Genomic DNA, 13459 nt, shown 5'->3' with positions numbered 1-13459 from the left:
AAAAAGTTATGAAACCCTAATTTCGGATTGAGCACTATATAAAGGACATTATGGTTCCAACCCTAGCCCCATATGAGCCTCCCCAACCTCAGAAGAAACCCTAGAACGTCCCTACCTTCATTTTGTGAGATCTTGACCTTGGAGAACCCATTTTGGTGGATTAAAGCTTGGAAGCAAATAGAAGAAGGTTGGCAAGGAGGAACCTTTGAAGCTAGAGCTTGTAGATCTGGGATAAGTGCTTCATTTCGGACCTTTGCAAGGTAAAAAGTCTTGAGCTTGATGATTAACCTCTTAGATCTCCTTAGTACAAGTTTATGGACCTTTTGGTCCCAAGATTGGGACTTTATGACTTAAGCTCGTTTCTAAGACCAGGGTTGCCTTCCTTAGAGTCATATGAGTCCTAGAAGCAGTAAAGTTTCAACCTTTGTGGTCCTATTAAGTCCATGCATGAGATCTAGTCCCCTTTATGGAAGTAGAAGAGTGTTTTGAGAGTTTGGGTTGGTTTGGGTCATATAAAGTCACCAAGTCAGTGACTTTATGGCTTAATGCATGGAATAAGGCTTGGATTTGAGTTTGTAGCTTCTGAATTGGGGTATTAAGAACTTATTACAAAGTTGAATTAAGGCTATATGTTGGGCGTACAAGGAGGTACGCACGGCATACAAGCCATCAGCCAGTACGCTCAGCGTACCTAGGAGTACGCCCCGCGTACGTTGCCATATTTGGGCCTTGAGCTGTTGGGCCTCGGTGTGGGGTGTGTTTTGGACTGTAGGTCTTTGGGCCTTAGTGGGCCATCAGGAGTCAGTGTTTATGGGCCAAGTATATGTTTTGGGCTTCAGGTAAGGCCCAATAATGGGGTTGGGTCTAATGTAGCAAACTAGGCCATTAGTGGGCCTATAGTGGGGCCATGGATGGACTTGGAAGGAATTGAGGGTTTGGGCTATATTGTGACCCATGCCATAGCAGGGGTAAAATGGTCATTTTACCCATCAAAAGATTCCCCTTCTGATTTAGTGTTTGACTAGTCATGATAGCCGGAGAGCAGTCGGGACAGCAGTCGGGGATCTTTCACTCGGGTTTTCAACAGTCATCATTTCGAGGTGAGTTTCCTTCTAGTAGAAACGGGTCTAAGGCCACAATGTCGGCATGTTTAGCTATCAGTAGTTTCCAAACTTCGGTCTGATGTAGTAGTTAGTATGTTTGGAGCCTTCGTGGCTCGGACAGGATTTATGTGTTATGTGTCCCGGGCCACGACCCGATGCAGTATGCAGTATATGTGTGTTATGCTAGTTGATATGTTTATGTTATGCTTTGTTCAGTTAGTTCCAGACTTCGGTCCGATGCAGGGGGCAAGGTCCCAGTCAGTTTCCGGACTTCGGTCCGATGCAGGGGGCAAGGCCCCAGTTAGTCCGGACTTTGGTCCGATGCAGGGGACAAGGTCCCAATCAGTTTCCGGACTTCGGTCCGATGCAAGGGGCAAGGCCCCAGTTAGTCCGGACCTCGGTCTGATGCAGTGGGCAAGGCCCAGTAATGTGTTTTATATGTTATTGTATGGTATGTGGAAGTTTGGGGGAGCTCACTAAGCTTCGTGCTTACGGTTTTCAGTTTTGGTTTCAGGTACTCAGTTTTCAAAAGAGGAGCTCGGAGAGATTGCAGTGCACACACCATAGTCAGTTAGCCTGGGGAATGTTTTACTCTGATAATGAGATTATGATTTGGAAATTAATACTCGAAAATTATGTTATGACTTATGATACGTTTTTATAAATATCGTTTTAGTAATGCTTTAAAAGAAATTTTTAGTAGTGATTTTTGGGTCGTTACAACTATCTCACTGATCATCAATCATAGAATCCTCTCGTAACTAGAGCACCGACCTAGTAGGTCACTAACATACCAATCCCTACGGATCATAAAAGCATAACATACTGTCTACACTGATTCCGATCAAACAGATCATAATCACATGTAGCATACCATAACAATAACAACTAAACTACTAAAGGGTCGGCCTTGGTGCCGTAGACCCTATCGATATAGTGAGGATAACTCACCTCGCAGATGTCGACTCGGAAGGTAAACTCCAACTCTCGGATCACTCGACACAGGCTCCGCCACCTATGATCATAGTACAATATACTCATAAGTCCTTAACCTTATAAGGTACTCCATAACCTACTAGTCAACCCCTGATCAAAGCCAAAGTCCTCAGTCAGGTCAACAGTCCATGTTGACCTCAACTCGCCGAGTACCCTCGGCTACTCACCGAGTCCCTTGAAGCACATTCCAACTCGCCGAGTCATCGGGGTGACTCGTCGAGTTCCTTCGATTCTCGATCAAACCTTAAGGCCACCCGTCGAGTTTCCTCCTTGCAACTCGATGGATGTACACGCACACATATCCTGGTTAAAACTCACCCGACTCGCCGAGTTGTTCTTCAACTCGTTGAGTCTTATGGCAATCTTCATCGGGCTCACCGAGTTGTTCATCCAACTCGTCGAGTTCACGGGCATCTTCATGTGACTCGCTGAGTCAACCTGGCGACTCGCCGAGTCCATTCAGTCCTTTTTCCATATAGACCCATTTTGAGCCATGCAGCGGCTCCAAATCACAGATCCAAGCTTCTAGGGCATGCTTATCACGTAAAGTTACAAACTTTACGTGCATGCATGGCTTTAAAGGCTCTAAATGCCAAATCTAAGCTCTTAATGGGGCTTCATGCACAATGGGGACCTCAATCACGACCAATACAACAACTTTATGATTCTAAAACTTAAGGAGGGTCCAGATCTGAAGTTACAACTTCAGATCTAGCCCATAGCCCACCTTATCAACCTCAAAATCCATGACCCCCCCCCCCCCCAAAAAAAAAAAAAAAAAAACTCAACAAAAGGAAAAAGGAAGTAAGGATGGCAAATTGATACCTCCAAGGGATGCTAGCTGAGGTAATTTCTGCTTCCCACACCTTTCTTGCTTCAACTCCTTTGCACTTCTAGCTTTTCTCTTCTAGCCAACCTTCTTTCCAAGCTTCAAACACACATAATGGCACACACACACACACGTATAAGGGCTCTCTAGGACTCTCTAAAACTGTAAAGAGGCCCAAGGAGGCTGAGGTTCCTTTAAATAGGGGTGCAAACCCCGGAATTTAGGGTTTCATCTGCCAGCTCCTACTCACCAAGTCTCAATATGGACTCGTCGAGTAGGTCACTTAACTCGCTATCCCACCCCGCTGCTACTTGACGAACAGGGCAACTAACTTGTCGAGTGGGGCTTAACCTAAGAAATCTTATTTGAACAATACCTGAGAATCGGAGCGTTACATATAAGTTATTTTGAGAACTTAAAAAAATTGCGAGAACTCGAGAACTTATAATCCGCTCATCATTTTCAAAACAAAAGACCACCACTAGTCTTTAAATTATGTGTCTCCATATCTAGGCTAAAAAAAGATTTGTTGAATTTTTGGGAAATGTGCATGTATGTACATCTAAATGTGCATATATGCGTATTTTGTATTTTTGTTTCAAAACCAATACAACAATGAGACTTTAACACCAACATTTAAGAGAATCACACTTTGAAAATGTTAAAAAGGCACAAAAAATATAAATGTGCATGCATGCATATTCAAATGTGCTTATATGCACATTTGAAAAAAGTTCGCAAATATTTTTTTTACCCTTTTGCTTTTTTTTTTTCTGAAATATTCCCAGATTGATCCTTTTAATTTAAGAAGAAAGTATGTTGCTATTCTTGAAATTGGTTGATTAAGCCATTTGTAGCACTCACAACAACAATAATAACCAAAAAACTAGAAAAATAAACTTACACCTTTTATACCATTTATGAAAAAGAATGTTGATTACAAAAAAAAAAGACAAAACTATTCCTCTAATATAACATGAACAATTGAGTTTTTCAACAATCTGTTTATGAATTTGGCCATATTTAGACTCCACTAAATATTCCTTACTTTGTACTTCTGTAGTCTTATATTCGCGTTGTGTATTCTTTAATGTAGATTCCACAAACTCTGAATTAGGAATGGGCTCGTTTATCTTAATCCATTCTTCAACTACTGAGGTGGTTGCTTCTGACAAAGTTTAAACGAAATCATTTCCAGAATCAGGAAGGATTTGATGCTTTTCTTCTCATGGTTCAAGGTTTTTTTTTTTTTTTTTTCAGCAGCAACAATAGGAAGTGATAGCGAGGGGGACAGGAATGGAGATGGGGATGTGGATGGAAATAGGAGACAAATATGTGGCCACTTACCATGGAAATCTTGTGATTGGGCTAATATTTCATATCCAATCCTTAGACTACATCCAATCCTTAGACCAACTTTCTTCTTCTTCATGGTGGAGGAAATCCTTTATGAGAGAGACCGGTTATGGGGGACAACTCCTCTACTATCACTAACACTTGCAAAATCTATGGTGGTTGACAATTGTGATGCGATGCAATTTTGTTATAGGAACATTAGTAACAACGCGTGATGATGATGATATGAAAGAGATGGTCAAGAGAGGAAGCTACATCTTCTTGAGATTGGGGTTGTATGATGCTTAGATATGAGAGATGAGAAGAGGTCTTTATCTAGAGATTCAAATGAATCTCTAACGATAGTTGTGGCGACACTAATAAGGGATTGAGGATGTCGATGACTAATTTCACGATGATTATGAAGGAAGGAGTCATTCCCTCCCAACCCACTCAACCCACTACCACATCTGTTTTTCTCTATTTTTTTTCTTCATCTTTCTCAACCCACAACATACATAAAATCTATATTTTTCAACCCACTCAATTAAAAAAATACAAAAAAACTAAGGTACAAGTCTTAATTAGCAATAGAGCTACTGCTGGTACCTCCATGATACCACTCCCTCTTCACTGCGTTGGGAGGGTTGGGAGTGGTGGGTTGTTTAATTGGTTTCACTAACCCGCTTCATCCTCTCTCTACTTTCTCTCTCTCCTTTTCTATTATACCATGTGTTTTGAGACTTGTATTTTTTTTAATTGAATGAGTTGAAAAAGATAGGATTTTCATCTGTTGTGGGTTGAGAAAGATTAAAAAAAAATTGATGTGGAAGTGGGTTGAGTGGGTTGGGAGGGAATGAATCCCTCTTTCCTTAGGTGGTTCAACAACACCATACTGCTTATTATCATCATATCATCCATGGCTACTCTAGTGCTAGGTTTTCCTATCCCTACGGCAGATTCCATCCATTTTTTCAATTAATAAGAAAATTGAATGGAATTCAGTGTATCTTAATATCAATTTTGTTGGTTAATAAATGCAATCTCATCCACCCTTATGCAATGTCAACAATTATTAAACCAAGTCATCAACCTACAAGAATCGGTTACCCGTGGGTGATATTTGAACAAATCATAAACTTCAATGGTTTTTTTGTACAAAACCTTTATTTGGATGTTATTTTTAAAACATGCAAAACTTCAATGATGTGTTTTGAATATTTTTGAAACATATTTACCCTTATAAATCGTTTTGCCAATGCAGAATTTATTGGGCGACAATGACACAATTTAACTTGGAACCTTTCATGGGTCACAAAACTAGTTAGACATAATTGGTTAAGGACTGCAATTGGTAATTCGGATTTTTGGAGGACCAAATCTGGCAGGGACTAAATTTGCAATTAACCCTAAAAAGACGACAATCTATATATAACCAATTGCCTTTGAGCGAGTTGTGAAATTTCAGCTCAGCAGTACTCAAATCCATCAATGGCGGAAGGCAACATTCAGGTTCAACGAGGGAGAAGGACCGGAAGAAGAACAGGGGGAGGAACAACCCCACGTACTCTTCTTCCGCTCCGCCGTGTCTCCTCCCACCTCTCCAACTCCATTTCCTGCTGGTATTGCATCATTATCACTATCACCATCATCATCCTCATATGTTTATTCGTGTTTCCGCTTATATTTCTACAATTGGTGCTTTTTCAGGTACTGTGACTTCAAGTCGTCTGTCTTCAACGAACCTCTCTTTCAATTCGGACGAAAATACTTCAGGTCTATATTTATCCCCAGTCAGTGTCGTATTAAGTCGTGGTATTAAAAATTCAATTAGGGTTCGGAAACATGGAGTTTAAGGCATCGGATGATCGGAATAGAAATTATAGCTCATCTATTCCGTTCTAAATCTAAAACGACTTAAAATCTCATAGTATTTCTTCCTGTATACACATTCTGAGATTCATTATCTTGAGCTGAAAATTGAAGCTTGAACTAACTTGCTTACTTCCTCCCTCATCTAATTGTAGGTGGTTAAGAATATGGTTCTCTATCGGAATGGGTTTCAGTTTGACCACTTTAATTGGAGTTACACTCGTAAGAAACTCACAATCTTACTAAATGTTCCTTCAATATCAGAATCATAATACTCTTCTTTCAATTTATTGAACAGATTATCTTATTGGAATCAGCTAGAGCTTTGAATCTATACAATGGGATCCCATGGCTCAACAATATTCTTAATGGATCCATCTTCGGATCCTACTCTTCACTATACAACATAACAGTTGCTGATATTGGATACATGTGCATCTCTTCCATAATATCTGTATCCATACATGAACTTGGACACGCACTTTCTGCCACAAGGTTATAAATCAATCTCATTCTTGTTATGTCTCTTTACATATTGAAATAATTTATTATTTAGAAAATGGATCTCATAACTGATCCTGTAGGCATCCATTTTGTGGGTAGCAGTGAGGGCATACAAATTGAGTACACTGCCGTGTTTTTGGCAGTTCTGTTTCCAGGTGCACTTGTTGCCTTCAATGATGATTTGCTACAAATGATCCCACGTGTAGCTACACTTCGCATATACTGTGCAGGAATCTGGCATAATGCAGCAGTAAGTTAACACATTACACACCATACCAAATTACATTATTACCCTTTTTGATTTTTTTTTCTGATTCAACATGTGTTGACTCCATTTTTGCAGTTATGTCTTGTTTGTGCGTTGACTCTCTTCCTTCTACCATTCATCGTCTATCCACTTTACTCCCATGGTGAAAGCCTCATGGTAATTCACCATTTTTGCTTTAATCATTACTTTTGCAATTTTGGTTCCAAAAAGGTTTGTCTTGCAATTTTGGTCCTTATTTAAGGTTCTTGTAATGTTTTTGATCCCTGTTCCAAGTAAAATGACTATTTTTGGTCCTTGATTTTCGCAAATTTGGTCCTTAAAGTATAGTCATTTTACTTTGAACATGGATCAAAAACATTACAAAAACCACAAATAAGAATAAAAAATGGAAGAGAAAAATTTGGGACCAAATTTGCAAATTCAGCTATACGCAGGGACTAAAAATGTAACTTACACTAATCTATAGTACATATATTTTTTTCGCTTTTGGAACATTTTATAGGTTTTGGATGTTTCTCGTAAGTCACCTTTGTATGGCCACTTATCTCCCGGTGATATAATCACCATGTTAGACGGGGCCCACGTTCATACAACAAAAGAATGGATGGATATTTCCTATTTTTTAGAGAAGCAAAAATCTCAAACAAATAAAGGATATTGTGTCCCGAATTTAGAGATTGCAGGAAGCAAGAATCCTGAAATCATGGACAACAAATTCATATGTCCAAACGACCTCACTTTATTCACCACCATTTCATGTAATTCAAGAACAAATGAAACCGATCATCAACAAACAAAAGAGCATATCTATTGTTTTCCGGCCAAGGGCGTGTTAGGGGAGAAAAAATGTGGCGATGGGTGGGGCAATTTGGTAAAAGACGATGGTAATTGTTTATGTACGGATGATGAGTCGTGCTCGAGTCCAATTCATATGACAGGTGTCACATGGGTTGAGATCACATTTTCGAGACATGAATGTGAAAATAAAGAAAATAAATGTGGTGGGAGTTTTGTGTTTGTAGGTGATATAATATCAATGGCACGTTCGATTAGGGTAACAAATTATCAGTCTCGTTGGTTTTATGGTGTTGTGTGTGTTCCTGTTGTAGTGGAGAAGTTGTTGGTGAATATCTTTCATGTGTCATTGATGTTGGCTCTTTTGAATAGTTTGCCGGTATGTAGTCTTGATGATTATATATTATCAATTGAAAATATTATTAATATTGTGTATAAATTAATAAGATTTTTGTGTATTGTTGTTGTTGTGTAGGTATATTATCTTGATGGAGAATCGATTTTAGAGGTGGCTCTTTGTTGTTTTAGTTCATTGACACCGAGGATACGTGAATTGGTTGTTCGATCGTGTTTAGTTGGAGGAACGCTTATTTGTTGTCTTTTAATTTCGAGGATTTTGTTTCTTGTTATTTCGTATTAAAGGGTTTTATGGTTATTAATTGCTTGTAGGAAGTTGTTTAATATGTAAGACTGACTTTTTATGGCATACACATGAGCACTTTTTTTTTTTTTGAATAGCCGATCTTATAATGGCAAAAATAAAGTGCAATCACTTTATGATATACTCCGATCCCCAACCCGTGGACAAAAATGTGATCTTTTAAGCACCACGAACAAATAAATTCCCAAGCTACTTAATATGGACTTTACATTGATCATCAACCTTCAAAAGATGACCTTTCAAATAGGGATGAGCATGAGTCGGTTTGGGTCGGTTTTTGGCTAAAACCAAACCAAACCATAGAAAGTCGGTTTTTCGGTTTTTAAACCCATATAGGTTCGGTTTTTGCATGGGTTTTTCCGGGTTGAGTTTATGGGTTTTCGGTTTTAAACAGTTTATGAATTTCTGTTTTGTTTTGTTTTTTTTTTTTTTTTTTTTTTTTTTTGGTTCAAATCTAGTGAAAATACGTTGCGATAAATAGTATTGTATATACTTTAAATATACTAAAATAAAGAGTATAAATTCTAGTATTATAAAAGCATAAAAGTGTTCAAAAGATCAAAGTTTAACACCATTAATAGTTTATTGAAAATAAACATAAAGTATTAAAAAAATAAAATCTAAAGTCTAAAACTAAAAGTTTAAGTCATAATATAAATATTATATATGTGGGTCGGTTCGGTTTTATGGGCAGTTTTATACGTCAAAACCGAACCAAACCATTATTTTTCGGTTTTGTAAAATTCAAACCTAAACCGTCGGTTATTGTTTTGGTTTCGGTTTTTCGGTTTCGGTTTTCGGTTTGGTTTTTGCTCATCCCTACTTTCAAATGGATAATTTTTTTCTTGGACTTTCATATACATTATTAAAGATGGCAAATTAGGCATTTGTGTTATGTTTTGGCAAATTAGGCATTTATGTTATGTTTTTTTTGCTGACACAATAACTTTTATACATAAACACAATATGCTATCGTGTTTTGTTTATTAGTGTTGGTGATTTTAGTATAACAAGATATTTTGTGTAATTAGAACTAATATGTAAGCCGAAAGACTTATTATTTGTATTCTATATTATACGTTTAGTGAATGCGGAGTGCATGCATAATATAAGATTGAATTATAAACCGGTGTGGTAAAATGACATGGGTAAGGGGGTCGCGCTCCTTTGCAGGGTCCTAAGGGCAATGCTCCCTAGCGAGATCCAAGGGGCAGAGCCCCTGTCAGTGATTCTCTTAACTAATTTAAAAGCCGAAAACTCTAATTCGTCAAAGTATAAATATGACTCCTCTATTGAGTCGTGGATTACGCCCTTCTCTCTCATATCCCTGTGTTCTATAATGAACTCAGAATCGTCTAGTAATTTGATTTGTGTCTTTGTAACTAGATTAACAAGTGTTCTTTTGGATTATCCTATACTGAATTTTCTGTAACTCGGACATAAGGTGGAAGTAATAGTTCGAAAAACGAACTCATGCAATCCATTGGAAATTCGGTTCTCCACCACAATCCTTTCCGAGACCCTAACAACAAATTTGATAACGACTCAGTGAAAACATGATAAAAATAGCAAACACGAAAAAGATACAATACGATAAACTTTAAGTTTATGCAATTCAAAATTAATCTTACAAAACACGAAAAATAAGAAAATATGACAAACACATGTTACTATCTTGTCAATTTCATGTAGACTTTTGAACACGAACACAACATGACATGACAATGTATGTTTTACAATTAACATGAAAACGATACAAATATGATTTCATAATTTCAATTCCTTACCAATTTTTGTTTCGTGTCGTGTATTTTGGTCGTGTCGTGCTATAAACCGCCGCACCTACAATATTATATGAAGTTTTAGTTTCTTTTAAAATTAAAATATGTTTAATTTTTTTTATAATCTTAAAAATAATAAATTTTGCTATATATGATTTTATATGTAAATGGGAAAAGATTAAAAAAAAAATTAGATCTTTTAATAAAATGAACGAGACCGTTAAAAAGTAACTGAAGATTGAAGTGTGTGAATGAGTTCCCCTCAATTTTCTTACCAGTCCCTTTATACCATTAGAGCCAAGAATCTAGAGGCGACATCCCACATCGCCTCCGAAGTGCAAATAAATCGGCGATATTTGAGGGTTGGAGGGATTGATAAGCACGACCTTACTTGAACAGGATCTGTTCTATAGGCTCGTACCTCTGTATTCTTGATTCCTAAGAAGACAGAAACCCATGTCTGGTTGATGAACCACGACCATGTTGCCAGAGCGTGATTAACAGAGCTTCATGGCCTCGGCTATGGCTCAGTAGATGATCGTTGCCAATCCATCTTGATGGGTCCTGGCATGGCTACATGGTTGTCTGACAGATAGCTTAATCTTTTTGGTCCCTTTTTGCTGCTCATTAGTGTTTGATGAAATGCCTGTACCAAGATTATGATGATCTTCTTGCATGAAGGAGATTGACAGTTTGTATATGCAAAGCAAGTGTTCGATGAAATGCCTGAATCAGATTATGATGATGGAGCTTTCTCGTATGATTTTGGCTTCATCAATTTCCATTGGCATTGTAACGAGCTAAGAAAAACAATAATGCTACTATGATACTTGGAATATAGTTTCTGTAACAAGGTAATCAAAGACAATAATGCTACTATGACTTGTATTCATGTATAAGCGATTGTATATTGCTCATGATTTAAGCAACATTTTCTCTATCAGTACTTATGTTATGTATGGCCATTTTTCCCTTTGCACGATTTGTATTAATAACCTAAAGGAATTGGAATACTTAACCAAGTGTGTAGGAAGACTAATTTTTATGAACTTCATGTATACTTGAAGAACATACATCACTTTATTTACCTCCATTTCTTGTAATCAGTCTCGTTGGTTTTATGGTGTTGTGTGTGTTCCTGTTGTAGTGGAGAAATTGTTGGTGAATATCTTTCATGTGTCATTGATGTTGGCTCTTTTAAATAGTTTTCCAGGTATGTAGTCTTAAATCTTAATGATTATATATTATCAATTAAAAATATTAATAATAGTGTGTATAAATTAATAAGATTTCTATGTATTGTTGTTGTTGTGCAGGTGTATTATCTTGATGGAGAATCTATCTTAGAGGTGGCTCTTTGTTGCTTTAGTTCATTTACTTGTGTTGTTGTCTTTTGATTTTGAGGATTTTGTTGCTTGTTATTTTGTGAATGAATATTGATGGTTTAAGATCAAGCGTTGGTAGGAAGTTGTAATAACTTTAAACACCTAAATTCCAAAGGTCTATAATACTGACTTTATATTGATCAACAATTTTTACGAAATTATTTCAAAATAAAAAATGTTTATATTTTTATAATCTTAAAAACAATAAAATTTGTAATAACTAATAAATAACAGAAATTCAAATACTCAAACTATATATGATTATACGTAAAAGAGAAAAATAAATGGATAATTTCTATTAATAAAATATTAACTTGAGATAGATTTATTAATAATTACAATAATATTTTTTAATTTAGTAATGGAGAAACGTCCAAAAATATAGACATTTAAAAAGTAAATAAAGGTTAAAAATGAATTAGTTCCTCTTAATTTCTTACCAATCCCTATACACAAGGTCATAAAGGAGACCCAAGAATCTAGAAGCAACAACCCACATCGCAGTGGCGGGCGCAAACTGTTTTAGTAGGGGTGTCCCTTGTACTTCAAGCGGGTGCACCTAATAGAAAAAACCAAAAAAAAAAAAAACAATAAAAATTACACTGCGTGCCGGAAATTGAGCAGTGGCCCGGGACCCCAAATGCCCTACATAGGTCCGCCACTGCCACATCGTCTCCGAAGTGTAGATAAATCGGCGTTATATTCTTGTTGTTGAGACAACTAGGCACGACCTTTCTTGAACAGGATCTGTTCTATAGGCTCGTACCTCTGTATTCTTGATCCCTAAGAAGACAGAAACCACGATCATGCAGCCAGAGCGTGATTAACAGAGCTTCATGGTCTCGGCTATCAGGCTATGGCTCAGTAGATGATCGTTGCCAGAAAGATAAGCCTATCTTTCGATGAAATGCCTGAAGGAGATTATGACCAGATAGAGCTTTCAGGCATGATATTGGCTTTATCAAGTTCCACTGGTGTTGTAGGATCACTTTTCTCAATTTGATAATGTTGTTTATAATATACTCTATAGTCTTATTTTATGACTTATGGAAAAACATTTTACAGGTTTTGTATGTTTCTGCTTTGTATGGTTACTTATCTCATGGCGACTTAATTACCATGTTAGATGGGAAGCAAATTCGTACCACTAAAGAATAAAGATAGGATGGGAATTTCTTATTTTTTATACAAGGAAAATCTAAAACCAATAAAGGGAATTTTGCCCCAAATGTACTACTGATTGACTGGAGCAAGAATGCTGAAACTGTAGACAACAAATTCATATGTCCAAATGACATCATTTTATTTACTACAATTTCATGTAATTCAAGAACAGTAAATGGAACCGATCATCGACAAAAGAGCATATCTATACTTTTCCGTTCAATGGCATATTAGGGGAGAAAAAATGTGGGTATGGGTGGGGTAATTTGGTAAAAAAATGATGGTAATTGTTTATGTACATAGGATGAGCCGTCGAGTCCAGTCCATATGTCATATGCCAGGTATCACATGGGTTGAAATCACATTTTCAAGACCTGAGTATGGAAATAAAGAAAATAAATGTGGTGGGAGTTTTGTGTTTGTAGGTGATATGATGTCAATGACACGTTGGATTAGGGTAACAAACTATCAGTCTCGTTGGTTTTATGGTGTTGTGTATTTTCCAGTTGTAGTGGAGAAGTTGGTGAATACCTTTCATGTGTCATTGATGTTGGCTCTTTTAAATAGTTTGCCGGTATGTAGTCTAAAAGATTATATATTATCAATTAAAATATCATTAATATCACATATAACTAATTAGATTTTTGTGTATTGTTGTTGTTATGTAAGTGTATTATCTTGATGGAGAATCGATTTTAGAGGTGACTCTTTGTTGCTTTAGTTCACTCACACTGAGGATACGGGAATTGGTTGTTCGATCGTGTTT

The 13459-nt window shown here is 36.9% G+C and overlaps 1 protein-coding gene, 1 non-coding gene and 1 pseudogene across 2 annotated transcripts; all 3 read left to right on the top strand.

The window, feature by feature from the left end:
• The first annotated feature begins 5725 nt into the window (after positions 1–5725).
• Positions 5726–8408, top strand: LOC111887828 (membrane-bound transcription factor site-2 protease homolog). The gene is made up of 8 exons (XM_023883976.3): positions 5726–5885; positions 5974–6039; positions 6291–6357; positions 6434–6630; positions 6742–6889; positions 6983–7063; positions 7410–8081; positions 8178–8408. The coding sequence occupies exons 1-8, from the start codon at positions 5755–5757 to the stop codon at positions 8340–8342; spliced, it is 1527 nt and encodes a 508-aa protein (XP_023739744.1). The 5' UTR covers positions 5726–5754; the 3' UTR covers positions 8343–8408.
• Positions 8409–10525: 2117 nt separating this feature from the next.
• Positions 10526–10739, top strand: LOC111887838 (small nucleolar RNA U3). The gene has a single exon (XR_002848925.1). It is a non-coding gene; the product is annotated as a small nucleolar RNA U3 (small nucleolar RNA).
• A 1516-nt stretch (positions 10740–12255) lies between these two features.
• Positions 12256–12457, top strand: LOC111887843 (small nucleolar RNA U3; annotated as a pseudogene).
• Positions 12458–13459: the final 1002 nt, after the last annotated feature.

Source organism: Lactuca sativa, chromosome 2 (genome assembly GCF_002870075.4).
Source record: "Lactuca sativa cultivar Salinas chromosome 2, Lsat_Salinas_v11, whole genome shotgun sequence".
NCBI classification, from domain to species: Eukaryota; Viridiplantae; Streptophyta; class Magnoliopsida; order Asterales; family Asteraceae; genus Lactuca; species Lactuca sativa.
The sequence above is the reverse complement of the archived record's forward strand: the minus strand, read 5'-3'. Positions and strand labels throughout refer to the sequence as shown.